The sequence below is a fragment of the Vairimorpha necatrix genome, chromosome 11, assembly GCF_036630325.1.
Source record: "Vairimorpha necatrix chromosome 11, complete sequence".
NCBI lineage: Eukaryota > Fungi > Microsporidia > Nosematidae > Vairimorpha > Vairimorpha necatrix.
In genome coordinates, this window is record NC_088826.1 from 138321 (window position 1) to 155654 (window position 17334).

At 27.2% G+C, this 17334-nt stretch overlaps 10 protein-coding genes across 10 annotated transcripts; 8 read left to right on the top strand and 2 right to left on the bottom strand.

Moving 5' to 3' along the window:
* Positions 1-32: 32 nt before the first annotated feature.
* On the top strand, positions 33-1790 carry VNE69_11025 (glutamate-cysteine ligase; the record flags this gene model as incomplete). Its single annotated transcript, XM_065474928.1, has 1 exon — positions 33-1790. The coding sequence occupies one exon, from the start codon at positions 33-35 to the stop codon at positions 1788-1790; it is 1758 nt and encodes a 585-aa protein (XP_065331000.1).
* Positions 1791-1842: 52 nt separating this feature from the next.
* On the top strand, positions 1843-2763 carry VNE69_11026 (WD40 repeat domain-containing protein; the record flags this gene model as incomplete). The annotated part of the gene is made up of 1 exon (XM_065474929.1): positions 1843-2763. The coding sequence occupies one exon, from the start codon at positions 1843-1845 to the stop codon at positions 2761-2763; it is 921 nt and encodes a 306-aa protein (XP_065331001.1).
* A 616-nt stretch (positions 2764-3379) lies between these two features.
* On the top strand, positions 3380-5125 carry VNE69_11027 (putative inner nuclear membrane protein SRC1; the record flags this gene model as incomplete). The annotated part of the gene is made up of 1 exon (XM_065474930.1): positions 3380-5125. One exon carries the CDS (start codon positions 3380-3382, stop codon positions 5123-5125), a length of 1746 nt encoding a protein of 581 aa, XP_065331002.1.
* Positions 5126-6920: 1795 nt separating this feature from the next.
* On the bottom strand, positions 6921-7925 carry VNE69_11028 (putative uridylyltransferase; the record flags this gene model as incomplete). The annotated part of the gene is made up of 1 exon (XM_065474931.1): positions 6921-7925. One exon carries the CDS (start codon positions 7923-7925, stop codon positions 6921-6923), a length of 1005 nt encoding a protein of 334 aa, XP_065331003.1.
* A 710-nt stretch (positions 7926-8635) lies between these two features.
* On the top strand, positions 8636-9004 carry VNE69_11029 (ribosomal protein uL29; the record flags this gene model as incomplete). Its single annotated transcript, XM_065474932.1, has 1 exon — positions 8636-9004. The coding sequence occupies one exon, from the start codon at positions 8636-8638 to the stop codon at positions 9002-9004; it is 369 nt and encodes a 122-aa protein (XP_065331004.1).
* Positions 9005-9313: 309 nt separating this feature from the next.
* Positions 9314-10903, top strand: VNE69_11030 (T-complex protein 1 subunit alpha (CCT1); the record flags this gene model as incomplete). Its single annotated transcript, XM_065474933.1, has 1 exon — positions 9314-10903. One exon carries the CDS (start codon positions 9314-9316, stop codon positions 10901-10903), a length of 1590 nt encoding a protein of 529 aa, XP_065331005.1.
* A 284-nt stretch (positions 10904-11187) lies between these two features.
* VNE69_11031 (uncharacterized protein) lies at positions 11188-11562 on the top strand (the record flags this gene model as incomplete). Its single annotated transcript, XM_065474934.1, has 1 exon — positions 11188-11562. One exon carries the CDS (start codon positions 11188-11190, stop codon positions 11560-11562), a length of 375 nt encoding a protein of 124 aa, XP_065331006.1.
* A 39-nt stretch (positions 11563-11601) lies between these two features.
* VNE69_11032 (uncharacterized protein) lies at positions 11602-11844 on the top strand (the record flags this gene model as incomplete). Its single annotated transcript, XM_065474935.1, has 1 exon — positions 11602-11844. The coding sequence occupies one exon, from the start codon at positions 11602-11604 to the stop codon at positions 11842-11844; it is 243 nt and encodes an 80-aa protein (XP_065331007.1).
* A 2050-nt stretch (positions 11845-13894) lies between these two features.
* VNE69_11033 (PSP1 domain-containing protein) lies at positions 13895-14566 on the bottom strand (the record flags this gene model as incomplete). Its single annotated transcript, XM_065474936.1, has 1 exon — positions 13895-14566. One exon carries the CDS (start codon positions 14564-14566, stop codon positions 13895-13897), a length of 672 nt encoding a protein of 223 aa, XP_065331008.1.
* A 1404-nt stretch (positions 14567-15970) lies between these two features.
* On the top strand, positions 15971-17260 carry VNE69_11034 (uncharacterized protein; the record flags this gene model as incomplete). The annotated part of the gene is made up of 1 exon (XM_065474937.1): positions 15971-17260. One exon carries the CDS (start codon positions 15971-15973, stop codon positions 17258-17260), a length of 1290 nt encoding a protein of 429 aa, XP_065331009.1.
* Positions 17261-17334: the final 74 nt, after the last annotated feature.

A 17334-nucleotide genomic window follows, 5' to 3' on the forward strand; every position in this document is an offset into this window, starting at 1 on the left:
AATTAATATTTAACGGATAACGGTTTATTTTTATGGGGTTATTACGTAGTGGAAATATTTTAACATGGAACAGATTATGGAAAACAAGAGAAATTATTAAAAACAAAGGTATAGACCAGTTCATTATTGTTTATAATCGTAATAAAGATAATATAACGACAGTTAAAGCTTTTGGAGAAGAATTGGAACTAATAGCAGTTATAAAAAATGAAGGAACTTACAAATTATATTGCGGAGGCGAAAAGATCATAGGCAAGGCGGAAAATACATCTGTAGAATATGGCAGGTATATGATAGAAATATCTCCAAAGAATACATATGATGAATCTACAATAGACAAAGTGGAAAATGGTATAACATCTAGTATAAAAGGAATAGAAGAAGTTAGTGAACCAGATGTCTATATTATTATGATGCCTTGTTTCCCATATATGCACTATAAAAATTTTTACGATACAAAACCTTTGACATCCGACGTAACTTTATCTTTAAACTTTCCTGATAACGCGATAACACAACACAAAAGATTTGAATCTTTTACTGAAAATATTAGAAATAGACGTGGTAAGAAAATTGATGGGTATATAGAAGTGATGGAAGATATTAATTTAATAAACGATAACTTGAATAAGTATATTCATATTGATTCAATGGGACAAGGAATGGGATGTTGTGGTTTACAAGTCACAATACAAGGCAAAACAATAGATGAAGCACGATATGTTTACGATATGATGGGCGCACTAGGTCCAGTTTTATTGAGACTAACTAGAGGAACACCATGTGCCAATGGGAAACTTTTAAATACAGAAACTAGATGGGAAATGTTAGAAATGAGCGTAGACTGCAGAGTAAATGACGAAAGAGGAAGTGAATCTATCTACTCTAATGTAGACAATGAATATGAATATAGTCAGAAAATTCCTAAAAGTCGTTTTTCGCCTTTTGATTTGTTTATATCAAATGATAAAAGAAATTTAGACAATTATAATGACACTAATCCGCCCATACACAACCCAATATATTCGAAATTAATTAAAAACGGTATAGATCATAAATTGTCGATGCATATCGCATCGTTATTTATTCGTGATCCTGTAGTAAGTTACGAAGAGACAAATGAACAAACATTTGATGACTTTGAAAATATTCAAAGTTCAAATTGGAGATCTGTTAGATTTAAAATTCCCATTGAAAGGATGCCAAAAGATTTACGAGGTTGGAAAGTAGAAGTTCGTCCTATGGAAATTCAAGCTACTGCTTTTGAAAATGCTGCATTTATTTATCTTGTGTATTTGACGATTCAAGCCATATTAGAATATGATTTGAATTTTTACATACCGATCTCACTAGTAGATGCTAATTTTTTCAACGCAAACCGTTTTATTAGGAAATCTTCAGATTACCAATCGAAATTACAAGAAGATGATCAAAAATTTTTTTATAGAAAAAATATTACAGATGCCAACGAAGCAGAAGTCTGTGAAGGCACAGTAAAAGATATATTTTTAGGCACAGAAGAATCTCAAGGAATTTTACATTTTGTCTATAAAATCATAGATGATAAATATAGCGCACATAGTGAATTTCTAAAAAAGTATATTAATTTTATAGAGGATAAAATCAATAACAAATATTTATCATTGAGTGATTATATTAGGAAGTTTGTTATTACACATCCCGATTATAAAAATGATAGTGTCTTGTCAGATGTCATTCTAAATGAATTAATAGAAAACATGGTAAAAATAAGACAAAATAATAACACTGACTATCTCAAGAATGAATGAGAAAATAAAATCAATTTTTTAAAATTTTTAATAAATTTATAACCGTTTTTTAATGAAGGGTTGTTTGTATTTCAATTTGGAATATCAAAATGCTTTCGTATTGGATTATTATCATATTACTTGTAATGATTATAACAATATAACAAATATGTTGTGTTATGGCACTAATGAAGGAAGTCTGATTTTTTCGTGTACTAGGTTGATCCACGATTCTAATGAAATAAAATTTACAAATAGAAATATAACAGATGTGCCTATTTACAATGTAAACTGGCTTGATGATACGCGCATTGGTGTATCTTTTGCTGACTCTATGTTTGTTATATTTGATGTGCAAAGCGACAAGATTATTTCGTATGAAGATGACAGTGGCACAGTGAGATACATAAAAAAATATAATGATAAAATATTCTACACATGTGGAAGAAATAAATGCGCAAGTGCTTGGGACATCAGAACAATGGACAGAATCAAAACACTTGAGCATGAAAATACAGTCACATGTGTAGAATTCCATACTACTAATAAAAATCTTATATACACAACATCAACACCCGGCACAATTGTCCACTACTGGGATTTGAGATACACGAAAAACGGAAAAAACTACGCTACTAAAAAAACTATTTCTAATTCATTTTGTAGAGAATTATTTTTCTATAAAAATAATCTGTATAGTAAAAATATTATATCTTCTTTACACAAGATATCCCAGACCGCAAAGTATAAGAATATCTTATTTAAGTATAATAGCCCGTCTTACTGTGGATCTATTAGTTATAATGAAAGGTATGATTGTCTTTTAACTAGTGTAGGAGATGACGTGTATTGTATTAATAATAAAGAATGTAAAAAAAATAGAATAAATGTACCGAATGATACAATAGGATGTGTAAGTTATAGTGATCATAGTTTATTGTTAAATAATGCACAGAATGTTTTTCTCTATAAATTAAATCCAGAAATAAATTGAAATTATAAAATCAATATAATAATATATTTTAAAAATTATTTTTTAAATTTTTGAGCACATACTGTTTGAGATATCTTTTTAAAATATTTTCAAGATTTAATTCGTTTTTATATTGTTCTCGTTGGAATTTTAGATACTTTTTAGTGTCTTCTTAATTACCTTAATTTAGAAATGGGCCTGATTTTGACGATAAATTTATTAATTGATGCATCCCTTTAAATCTTTTCATTTCTCGTAACATGTAATAATGTCGACGATATGAATTGTCGGGGACTAAACACCTGTTTGGCTTTTCTTAGATAAAGTAAGATCAGAAAATAGAAAGGTTATAATTAACAAGAATAAATTTCCGTCTTGCATGTTTACCAGTTAATATATCAGAAAATGTAATTTTCGATGAAGCGGTTTTTAATTTGATTTAACGGCCAATAAAATAAGATTTAGTAGGTAAATAAAATATCGATCTAAAATTAAGATAATATTTCTAAGAACTCATTTCACAATCGTATCTTGTAAAAAATTATTTATTTTTTTCATTATGAAGTTTGTTTAGGGGGTTTGTTTATTTGGATAATTTTCGTTTGTTTGGGTTTGTGATATTTTACCCCCTTAAAAAATGAAGGAAAAAGACTTAACATCTGAAACATATCTAGACCCGAATTTTGATTATAAAAAATTAACCAAACTTGAACTAAAAAAAATACTCTTTGAAAATAATGTAAATGTAAGATCTAACGCCTTAAAACAAGAATTACTTGACAATTATAAAACTAATATCTACGATAAGATAGATGAAATAAAATTAAATAAAAAACGAGAAATAGAAAAAATGAATAATATCTACCAGAGTGGAAGTTCTATAGTGGAGATAGATTTGAATGATAATAGAGAAAGAGTAAAAAGAAATAGTGCATCAGGCAGACCAGTTAAAAAAAATGAAGAGGTTATAACACCTAGTAAAAAGAAACCCATTTCGTTGAATGAAAAATTAGCACATATAAAAAACAAACCTAAAGACGAAAAAGAAGAAGAAACAAGTTTTGTTGAAGAAGACAAACAAAATAGAAAAAACATTTTTAGTAACGTGTATGAAAAAAAACCAGAAGCCAAAGAAGATAAACCACAGGCGAAAGAAGTTAAAAGCGAAATTAGACCAGATATAAAAGAAAAGCCCACACAATTTAAACCTGAAGTAAAAGAAAAATATACTCAATTTAAAGAAATAAAACCAGATATGAAAGATTTTAAACCACAAGTTAAACCTGAAGTAAAAGAAAAGTTTCCACATGCTAAAGAAATTAAAGAAGAAACAAACATTTCACATAAAAATTTTATGAGCTCAACGAAGGATCAGAACATTGAGCCCGAAGAGAAAATTCAAATACCAAAAATGCGAAAAAATACAGAAATTCCCAACAAAGAACTTCTTAAAAGTTTTATAGAAGAAGACATGAAGAAAAATTCAAGTAGAAGATTGTCAACTAGTAACGAATGCTTTAATTCGTCATTTTCAGCATATGACGGAACAGCCTTCCAAAGTAAAATTTCTACTGCTCCAAAAAGCAAAAAGGGCAAATATTTTTTTTTATTTATCTTATTTTTTTTAATAGTCGGAGTGTTTTTAGCGATAAAACAATTTCCTTACAATAATGGAAAATGTTTCTTCTGTGTAAATGTTCCATTTCATGGGAAAATCATAGGAAATAATTTGATCTGTGACAAAGGCTACATTTTCAAAAAATCCATTTTTGGAAATTATTGTATGAAAGACAATTCGAAGATTAAAAAAATCGAAGAGATAGTTTCAAAACTCGAATTTAAACATGGAGATTACAAATACGGAAGATGTTTAACACCATATCTCAATATTAAAGATTTGACAAAAAATGAAGAACTATTAAATGAACTTAAAGATCATCCTAAAATTATCATACAAGATAACAAAATTTGTACGAAAACTTACAAAATTTCTCTTAGAACATTTTCTCATTTTTATTTTAAAAAAATATTTTTTATTAGTATGCCGATTTTGTTCTTGATTTGTTTGGTTAAATATATAAAGTACAAATTAAAATTGAAGAGAGAAATTGAAATAGAATCTAAGAAAATTTCTAAAGATGTATTAAATGTCCTTCTTAGACAATTAATAATTTCTACTAATAATAGTAGATTCCCAGAATATGTGTATATTGACCAATTAAAAGATGTATTTGGAGAAAATCGACAAATTTGGAATGCAGTGGTAAATAAAGTCACAAATAATTCTAATGTATCTACTTTACAAATAGAAAATAAAGAAGCGTGGCAGTGGATTGGACCAATTATGAGAAGAAAAGAGAGTATTGAAAATATAGTAATATGAATAAATATAAAAATAAAGATTTATAATATAAAAAAAATTGAATAAAAAATTTTATCTTTTATACTAGCGTATGCTTTCCCGTTTTGAAAACGGGATCTAAAAGTTTAGTTTTAAAATATGTCCAGTCTCAGTAAATTTTGTAAAGTTTCCATTTTGGGATGATTGAATTTGACAGAGTTTAGACATGATTTATAAAAATACTTTTTAGTGACATAGAAGGAGTAAAGTTGAGTTAAAAACACTTATGAGTCTCAATGAAATAATTTTATGGAATTCTAAGCTCAATTTTTAAGACTTATATTCGATTTTTTTTGGTTAATGTTTTTGTGAATTTTTCTAGAAGGGTTAAATAAATTCTAAAAAACGATTCTGACGATATTTTGGAACTGAGTTTCATTTAAATAATAATCAAAATTAAAAAGTATTAACTCATAACATACATACTTAGAATAGTCAAATTGAAGCAATAAATCTATATTTGATATTTTAATAACATATTAAGCATTAAATATGTAGTTTAGAAATTTCAAAATCACAAAAAAGAGGGGTAAAAAATTGAATAAAATTCTTTTATATATATGACTAGCGTATGCTTTCCCGTTTTGAAAACGGAATTAATATATTTTGTTTATGGCATGTATTTCCTCCTTTAATTTTGTTAAGTTTCTATTTTGGATGAATAAATTTGAAAAGGAGAAAACATGATTTTGAAAAATACTTTTTAGTAACATATAAGGAGTAATGTTGTTGTAAAACATTTAATAATCTCAATGAGATAATTTTGGAAACTTCTAAGCTCAATTTTTGACACTTTTATTCAATTTCTTCTTTTGTCAATTGTTTTTAAAATTTTTCTAGAAGGGTTAAATAAATTCTAAAAAACGATTCTGACGATATTTTGGAACTGAGTTTTACAAAAATAATAATTAAATCAAAAAAGTATTAACTAATAACATACACACTTAGAATATTCATATTAAGGCAGTAAATCTACATTTGATATTACAATGATACAATAAGCTTTAATAAGAAGTTTAGATTTACAAAACCATAAAAAATAGGGGTAAAAAATTAAATAAAATTCTTTTATATATATGACTAGCGTATGCTTTCCCGTTTTGAAAACGGGATCTAAATGTTTAGTTTTTTAATATGTCGCTCCTCGGTGAATTTTGTAAAGTTTCCATTTTGGGATGAATGAATTTAATAAGGAGAAAACATAATTTTTAAAAATACTTTTTAGTGACATATAAGGAGTAATGTTGTTTATAAACAATTAATTATCTCAATAAGATAATTTTGGGAACTTTTAAGCTCATTTTTTGACACTTATATTCAACTTTTTCTTTGATTAATGTTATTGTGAATTTTTTCTAGAAGGGTTAAATAAATTCTAAAAAACGATTCTGACGATATTTTGGAACTGAGTTTTCTAAAAATAATAAATAGAATAAAAATGCATTAATATATAGTATACGCACTTACAATTATCGAATTTAAGCATTGAGTTTAAATTTGATATTACAATAACACAATAAGCTATAATAAGAAGTTTGGATTTTACAAAATCATAAAAAAGAGGGGTAAAAAATTAAATAAAATTCTTTTATATATATGATGATGATAAGAGTTTTAAAAATTTTATAATTTTTTTAAGCCAAGTTTTTAAAACAATTGCAAAAAAATTGAATATATGTTTTGAGCGTATTAAAATTAGCTAGATAATTTTTTCAGGCAAGTTTAAAAAAATTTAGTGTATCATATTATATAAAAATGTAATAAATATTGTATCTTTTTAATTTTTTTGGTACTTTTGTTTATAAGCATTCGTACATGTTTCCGGGTTGTCACTACTACTCGTCATACTATTTTTTAATGGCGCAAATTCCTTATCTCTAGGTACACTCATCACCATATTCTTTTCAGTAAACAAAAATGCATCAAAAATAAAACACTCTTTTTTTATACAAATCACTTCTTCCGGTTTATTTATTTGATCTCTAATATTTTTCGGGATTTTTTTAATAGCTTTATGTATAGGAAGTTTTTTATCTCTCATAGATTTTATAAAATCAGTACGGAACAAATGATTGCAAATATTCCCTTCACATTCATAATCTTCTTTATTATCCATTTCCGAATATTCTTTAACTTCTATTTTCCCATTATTTAATGTAAAAATTCCTACATTTTCATTAGGAAGTTTTTTTACACTTTTACTTAAAATGTCCAGTTTTTTTTCTATAAATGCGCCTATAAATTCCGGGTTAAGTATTTCTGCTAGTATATTGTCTACTGATATTACATTTATAGCGTATATATCATGTAGATCTATTTTGTTTATAGAATTAAATATGTCTCCGTTACCATTTGGCGCTGTTAATACCATATCATTTATTTTTATTACTTCGTCGTTTTCATATGTACAAGTCAAACTGGTCTGTTTAAAGAAGACAACGTCTAATTGGAAATTGTTATTTGATTTGAAATATGCTACAACGTCTTCGTGTGTATTATCAGAAGTCATGATAAATAATTTGATCATGTTTGAATACTCTTTACTTTTTATATTTTTAATATGGTGTTCGAATAATGTCAGACCACATATTTTGAATAATCCTTTGGGTCCATCGCATCCTAGTCTAGTACCTTGGCCACCACTGAGAATGACGACTCCGAATTTATTCTGAGACAGAGTAGATAATCCCAGTTTTCTGTAATTTTCACCTTGTTCAGTAAGATTTCCTTCATTATCGTAGATTTTTATTAATTTTGGACTATTTGAATTTACAATTTCCATTTTTTTGAAATTTTTTTAGAATTTTTTAAAAACTAATAAAAACCAATAAAATTTTTAAGGGGTAAAAATAAAATCACAGGGGGGTTATAATGATTAGACTAGACGAATAAGAAATTATATGTCAAATATAATGATTTTTATATTATTGGTCATTAAAATAGTGGAGAGAATATAAATTTATCACTATGAAGAGTCACACTTGAAAGATAGAACATGTAAATAAATAAACCACTATGTAATATTATTTGCCATTAAAAATCAAGAAAATAATTTATTGACATCTTAAGCGAGGAAAGTGTTATAAATACTTCTCATTCGACAGTGGCCTACTGGAATTATGGATTTTTGCTTATTGTACAGATTTATATCATAAAACATAATGACTCCGTTTTTTTTATCTTGTTAATTTTATCATGTGAATTTTTCTTGAGTACAAAATTCAGGATTTTTAATCATAATTTTAGCTTCTTCTCTGAGATTTATTGATCTGCTAGTTTTTTCACAATGGTTTGCGTGCAATAGATTTGATTTATACAACATTTGTTACATTTTTATTAGATATTATTTTTGCATGTATAATTGTATTTATTCAGTACAATTATATTACTAAGTTTTCATACAATACTATGCGACCCTCAATTTTACTAAGATCTGCATTTTTCTAGAAGATTCTGTGCTTAATTATTTTTTAATTTTTTTTAAGCCCCAAAATGAAAATGGACTGCCAATCTTTCAGAGAAAAAAATATCTCTGAATTAGAAGAAGAAATCATTAACTTGAAAAATGATCTCCTACAACTTAGACAAAAGAAAGTCTCATCCACTGTAGAACCAGACGAAATTAAAACAGCAAGAAAAAATATAGCTAAAGCTTTACGCGTTCGTCATGAGAAATTATTAGAAGAACAGTGTAAAAAATATGAAAACATGCCACTTAATAAAATTCCCAAGGAATTGAGGCCTAAAAAGACCAGAGCAGAAAGAAGGAAGTTAACTAAGAAACAAGCTAATAGAAAAGTCCCTAAAGTTTGGAGAAGAGAATTGAAGAATCCTAAGATATATTTCGCTTACACCGAATAAATTAATTTTTTCTGACTTAAAATATTTTTATAAAGTTTTCAGTTATTAATTTACTGACATTTAATATTTTAGAGTTCTACTGACATTTAATATTTTAATTTTTTAACTGACATTTAATATTTTTAGAGTTCAACTGACTTTTAATATTTTTAGAGTTTTAACTGACTTTTTTTATTCTTCCTTGCAAAAAACTAGTCACTTAAAATATTAAATCAAATTCATTTTACAGTTTTCAATTTTATTAAAAAATTACAATACACAAATTAAAGCTGTAATTTGATTATCTTCTTTTTTATTTTCTACCCTAAAATGCAAAATGAAATTTCTAATACAAACATTATAACAGGCGGAAAATCTTGGTCTGGTATATCTGCTGTAGAAAAGAATACTAAATCTATATTGTCAGTATACAATGCCATAAAAAGTAGTTTCGGCCCAATGGGACTTGATAAAATGCTAGTCAACGCAGCAGGAGATGTCAATATTACCAACGACGGAGCTACAATTTTACAAAATATGGTCATCGACGACCCGGCCGCGAAAATCTTGGTAGATTTGGCGAGTACTCAAGACAAAGAAGTAGGAGACGGAACAACAGGAGTAGTCTTATTAGCTTGCAGTCTTATAGAAAAAGGTTATAAAATGATACAAAATGGTATGCATCCTTCTGTAGTAGTCAACGGGTACAGACTTGCTTATAGGGAAGGCATACAACATGTCAAAAAATTATTAACTAAAGATATAAAAAATGTGGACGACGACCTACTAAAAAAAATTGTATCGACTACAATTTCAAGTAAACTTTTAAAAGAAGAAAATGATTTATTCTGTGATGTCATCATTAAAGCCGCGAGATCTTTGTCTTATACAGAAATTAATAATAAAAGACAATATAACATTAAAGATGTGAACATATTGAAACATCCAGGAGGAGAAATGAAAGATAGTTTTTTTATTAATGGGTATGGAATGAATTGCTACGTGGCTTCACCCGATATGAAAAAAATTTTAGAAAATGTAAAAATTTTATGTCTTGACATTTCATTACAAAAATACAGGCTGCCACTTACAGCCTCGATAACAGTCACTGATCCAGTAGAAATGGAAAATATAAGAATGAAAGAGATAGAAATAGCTAAATCTTTAATACGAAATATTAAGAAAACAGGGGCTACTCTCGTATTGACTACTAAAGGGATTGACGATTTGTGTACTAAATTATTAGTAGAAGCTGGGATAGTCGCGATAAAAAGATGTAAAAAAGAAGATTTACAGATTATCGCTAAATATTCGGGGACACAAGTTTATTCCGAAATATCTGATGAAGAAACTTATACACTGGGGAATGGTGGCTCATTTAAAATGATCCAAATAGGCAATGACGAATGCGCTTTAATTGACGGACTAACTAAAAATTTAGGCACAATTTTCCTCAGAGGACCGAACACGCAGATTCTGGACGAAATGCACAGATCAGTAGACGACGCTATGAATATTGTAAAAAGAACATTAGAAAGTAAATGCATTGTAGCAGGAGGTGGAGCAGTAGAAATAGCACTAAGTAGCATACTGGAGACATTTTCTATGTCTATAAATTCGAGGGAGCACATACCAATCTTTTTCTATAGTGAAGCAGTTTTAACTTTACCAAAGATTTTGTGTATGAATGCGAGACTTGACCCAAATGAATTGATTTCTAAAGTGATTGCTCACCAGAAATCTAATTTTAGTGAATATTTCTCGTATGGTCTTGACGTGGTAAATAATGAAATAGGAGATAATTTCAAGAAAGGGATTATTGAACCAATGATGAATAAAATGAAAGCATTGAGGACAGCTACAGAAGCGGCTATAAATATTTTGAGGATTAATGAAGTTATTGAATTTCCCAATAAATAAAAAAGAAATTTATTTATTTTATTTTTTATTGGATCAAATTTATGACTTAATTTTTTACAAATAATTAAGAACAAAGATAATAGTAGGTTTTCTCATGTAATTTACAAACTTTTACTTAAAGAATTTTTTTAATTAAAGAATTTTTTAAATTTGACATTTTATAGATTTGATTAGTTAATTAACCAATTTATTTTTTTCAATTGGCTGATTGATTTTCAATATAACTGATTTATCAGTTATAAGGAGTTAAAACTATTTAAGAAAAAAAAATCTAAACGATCAAAATGAATAATTCAAACCAAAAACAAGCCAAAGAAACAGGTGAAAAAGCTACTGAAGAAACTAAAAAGAAAGGAAAAGAGACTGCTGAAAGAGCCAAACAAACTGGTAAAGAAGTCGAAGCAAAAGGCGAAAATATGTGGGACAAAGCAGGAGAAAAAGCAGACGATTTAGGCCACAAAATGAAAGAAGGAGCTCAAGAATTAGTAGAAAAGGGTAAACAGAAAATTCATGAAGCTACAGAAAGTGGTAAAAATGTTGGAGAACAAGCACAAGGTGCTGCAGGCCAGGCCAAAGAAAAAGGGAAAGACGCTGCTGGCAACGTCAAAGATTCTGCAAAGAAGACAGGGGAAAACGTAGACGAAGCAGCTCGCAAATAAAAAAATTCAAAAATTTTTATTTTTTTACCCTTTTATTTTATGTTTAGTAATTCTGAAAATTGTCAACTTCCCTTTTTAAATATAATTCCCAATTATATTTCTGATATTATTGATAATTTTATATTTAAAATACCAAATAATATAAAAAATTTGATAATTAGATTTGTAGAATTTAGTCGAATTTTAATAGGGGGAATATTCCTTTATGTGCCTTTTGTTTATTTGTTTAATAGAGATTATGACTTAGAAGAGAATGATCTATTAAGTTATAAGTTACTTTAAGAAGATAAAAGCGGATTTTTTGCAATCTTTTGGGTTTTCTTAATTTACCTGTACTTTTCTTTAAAAATTATGTAGTAGTATTGTAGAAATTCTCTTTTTTATTAAAAAGCTTTAAATTATGACTTAAATAATTTGTTGAGTTAAATTTTTAAGTTTTATTTGCGCTTATATTCCAGGTACCCTCTTTAAAAAATTTTATTCTAAAAATGCAATTAAATACATATAATAAAATTTGAATAAAAGTTTTAAAACATAATTTCCAATCATATATATAAAAGAATTTTATTTAATTTTTTACCCCTCTTTTTTGTGATTTTGTAAAATCTAAACTTCATATTTTAAACTTATTATGTTAATATAATATCGGTTTTCGATTTAGTTTTTCAATTTGATAATTGTAAGTGTGTATATTATGTGTTAATGCATTTTTATTCTAATTATTATTTTTGTTAAACTCAGTTCCAAAATATCGTCAGAATCGTTTTTTAGAATTTATTTGACCCTTCCATGAAAAATTGTAAAAACATTCATGTGAAAACAATTTCTAATAAGTGTCAAAAATTGAGCTTAAAAGTTCCCAAAATTATTTCAATATGACTCATAAGTGTTTTAAACTCAACTTTACTCCTTATATGTCACTAAAAAGTATTTTTGAAAACGATGTCTTCATCCTATCAAATTCAATCATCCCAAAATGGAAACTTACTAAAATTTACCGAGGCGGGACATATTAAAACCCTAAACATTTAGATCCCGTTTCAAAACGGGAAAGCATACACTAGTCATCATATATATAAAAGAATTTTATTTAATTTTTTACCCCTCTTTTTTCTGACTTTCTAATTTCTAAACGATACATTTTGGTCTTATTAACTTATTTAAATATCAAATATAAACTCAAAGGAGGATTTTGACTATCACAGGTCCGTGTACTGTATGTTAATGCATTTTTATTCTTATTATTATTTTTGTAAAACTCAGTTCCAAAATATCGTCAAAATCGTTTTTTAGAATTTATTTAACCCTTCTACGAAAAATTTTAAAACAATTTACAAAAGAAGAAATTGAATGTAAGTGTCAAAAGCTGAGCTTTAAGAGTTTTGAACATTTTTCATTGAGATTCATAAGTGTTTTAACTATATTTTACTCCTTATATGTTACTAAAAAGTTTTTTAAAAAATTATGTTTTCTCCTTATTAAATTCATTCATCCCAAAATGGAAACTTTACAAAATTTAAGGATATAAGACATATTAGCAAACTAAACATTTCAATCCCGTTTTCAAAACGGGAAAGCATACGCTAGTCATATATATAAAAGAATTTTATTTAATTTTTTACCCCTCTTTTTTTGTGGTTTTGTAAAATCTAAACTTCTTATTATAGCTTATTGTGTCATTGTAATATCAAATTTAAACTCAGTGCTTAAATTTGATAATTGTAAGTGCGTATACTATATATTAATGCATTTTTATTAGATTTATTATTTTTAGAAAACTCGGTTCCAAAATATCGTCAGAATCGTTTTTTAGAATTTATTTAACCCTTCTAGAAAAATTCACAAAAACATCTGACAAATAAAGATTTTGAATATAAGTGTCAAAAAATGAGCTTAGAAGTTCCCAAAATTATCTCATTGAGATTATTAAATGTTTTACAACAACATTACTCCTTATATGTCACTAAAAAGTATTTTTAAAAATCATGTCTAAACTCTGTCAAATTTAATCAGCCAAAAATGGAAACTTTACAAAATTTACCGAGACGGGACATATTATAAAACAAACACATTTATCCCGTTTTCAAAACGGGAAAGCATACGCTAGTCTCTAATAAAAAATTTTATTCTAAAAATGCAATTTAATACATATATTAAAATTTTAATAAAAATTTATAATCAATTTCTAATGAATTAGATTTTAAAAAACATAATGTCTGTCGAATTATCAAGGTGTAAAATTTTTATTTATTTTGATTAATTAAATGACTCATTGTTTGATAAATTAAAAATCTTGTTTTTTTATTAAGATAATTTACAGTTCGTTTTTTTTCTATATTAATTCCCTTAGTAACTTATTTTTGCTTTTTTCTATACTGCACATCCAAATTCTCTTCTCATATATTTTCCATAATTCATTGACCAACTCTCTAAAATCTATTCTGTCTTTACTATTATAATAAAATATTATCTTTTTTAAATCCCACTGGTATTCACAGTCTACAATCACCATCCTTAATCCTTTCTCTATAACTTTACTCATACACAAGCTTAAAGCTTGTTCTTCTAGCATTTTCTTATGGCTAAAAACTTCTAAATCTTCTTTAGTCGCCTGTCTATAAATCTGTTTTACACTAATTTCATTTATAATATTTTCATGTTTAAGTAACAACTTATCAAATTCTATTTTACTTGTAGTGCCCAAAATCATCCCGCAATCTTCTCCCCGGTCAGCTTCTATAATAACATATGAGTTAATTTCATAAGCCTGGGAAGGATTAAAATACGCAAGATCAAGTCTTTTACTTCTAAATTCTATAATGTAGAATATATCAGAAGGCTTGAAAGTATTCTGAACTACTACGTCGCTTACACTTTTAGACCTCCTTTTGAAAGGATTTGTTCCTACAATCCGCCAGTCTTCTTGAGGCTTATCAAATGTTTCATTGGTGTCTGACCAAAGACTATTGAAAAATGGAGAAGACCAATTGTCGTATTGCTTCATGAAGGGTGAAATAAAAAGAAAAATTATAACTTGTAAGAATATTTTATATGATGTGGAATCATTTTTATAATTTGGAAAGTGGTTTTTTTTAAAAACAAACAAAAGTGAAGCGAGTTTGTTTGTACAAAAATAGATCAAAGAAATAGTATCAATTACTGCATATGGAAAGTGATAAAATCAAAAATATCGAGATTCGTCTTAAATGTTAATTTCTAGTGATATTTGACATGATCAAGAAAAAATAAAGCAGAGTAATAATTAGATTTGTAAGAAATAAATCGAATATTTCTAGTAATATTTGACACGAGTAGAAGATTTAGATGTAGAAGATAGCACATTTTTAAAACATTAGATTTTTAAAATCGTCATGAAAAGGGGGGATTGTGCCCATGATCATCATATATATAAAAGAATTTTATTTAATTTATTACCCCTCTTTTTTGTCAATTTGAAATGTCCAGACTACATATTTCATACTTTTGTGTGTTTGCAATATCAAATATAAATTTTTTTGCTTTAATTTGACTATTCTAAGTGTGTATGTTATTAGTTAATACTTTTTAATTTTGATTATTATTTTTAGAAAACTCAGTTCCAAAATATCGTCAGAATCGTTTTTTAGAATTTATTTAACCCTTCCACGAAAAATTGCAAATTAATTTATTAATAAAGATTTTGAATATAAATGTCAAAACTTGAGCTTAGAAAATCCCAAAATTATCTCATTATAATTATTAAATATTTTAGCTCAACTTTACTCCTTATATGTTACTAAAAAGTATTTTTTAAAATCATGTTTCCCCTTTCTAAATTCATTCATCCCAAAATGGAAACTTAACAAAATTAAAAGGGGAAATACATATTAAAAAACTAAACATGTAAATCCCGTTTTTAAAACGGGAAAGCTTTCCCTAGTTTTTTTATAAGACAAAAATTCCGAATAACTTAGTTAAGGGAAATTCGAAAAAAATTTTAAATACGATATGTTTTAAAAATACGAAAACAATTTAAAACTTGAAATTTTTTTCTTACACGAGTTAATTTATTGTGAACTACAAATTCTCTATAAATTTGATAATAATAAAACAAAATACATTTTTTTTTGTTTTACTCGTGTATGTTTTATGACATCTTGTTTATTTGTATCAAAAAATATACCTTTTCTCGTTTTTTATACTCTACATTACATCTTTATTTTGTTTATAATTTGACTCATTATTACAATAAAAAGTCATAAATATTTTAATTTTTCATTCCAAATTCAAATCATACGTTATATTTTATTTAGACTGTCATTTCTTTTTTTTGTATTGTATTTAATTTTTTTTTTTTTTAATCCTAATGTTATTAATATTATTTTTTCTTCATTTATTTTTTTGTTTCGACGAACAAGAAGACGATCACATGCATTTACTTCACGCTATTGTTAGTCCAGTCGCGAAAAAAGCTTTCAAATATGCCAAAAAGAAAGTCCGAAAAATGGAAATATTAGGTATTAGTCCTAGAACATTTTTCCCAAGTTCGAAAATCAAAAAATCCAAGTCATTAAACATATTTCCCAGTAGTGAAGAACAAAATAAAAAACGAAAAAAATCTAAAACGAGTATGAATGAAGACGAATCGGAAGGTGATGAGCAATCTGATAGTGAGACGTCGCACTCGATATCAAGTGCTTATTCTAATAGTGATTTACGAGCACAAGTGTTGAAGAAGAATATGTCTAGTGATATGAATCTTAATGCAGTGTCACAAGAGAATATTAATATGAAGACTAATATGAATGTAGAGGAGACAAGAGATATTAAAGAGAATGTTAGTACTAATGAGACCGCGTCTACTAGCCAAATATCGAGAACACGAACAGTACGCAAAGAGAGTGCTGATTCAACCAGAGTACGAAGTGACTCACCTAAAGTGCGTAAAGAGAGAAGTGACTCACCTAAAGTGCGTAAAGAAATATTTGTCTCACCCAGTGTCACTACACGCAAACAACACAGGCCGCCCAGAATCGTAGGAATGATAAAAAAGCCCGGAAGTAGTTCACCTTTGACTCCTACACTCCTAAATGCCGAAAATAAGTCAAGTCCGCCTCGATCTAAAGACACAAAATCCAATAAAAAAGACAACGACTCAGACAAACAAGAGTCAAGTGACTCAGACACAGGTATAAATTCCCAAGCTTCTCCTTCTAAATCTCCCAAAGACGATTTCACTTTTCTTTACCAACCACAACCTTACAAAATCTCTCTTAATAAAAAACAGAGAGACCACTACAAGTTAAAATTCATTGACGCTTGCAATATGTTCAAAGTCAATCCGGAGATACTAAACCCTTTTAAGAATTTGGTATACGCGTATCAATCATATTGTCATGATGTTTTGCCACTTAAAATAAAAGACGAGTCTAAAAAGAAGTTTAATACGCTTTTCTTGTCCCGTAAGAATAAGATAGCTTTCGCGTTGATGAAGTTGTCAGAATGTGAGTCAATAGATAAAATTTATGAAATAGTTAATGAAGGAGATAAAACGTTGTATCTTGATAATAATATAGTACATTTTCTTAAGGAATGTAGTAATTATGATAATTCTGAGGATACAGTGTTTACAGTTAAGATATCTGATAATGTTCATGATATTACTTATTTGGAGTTGGCGATTTACGCATTTGCGAGATATTGTTATAATATTTTCTAAATAAACTTATATGTATAAAAAAATAAGCATTATTATATTAGGTAGAGTAGAAATTAAGTGCATTTTTTAATATG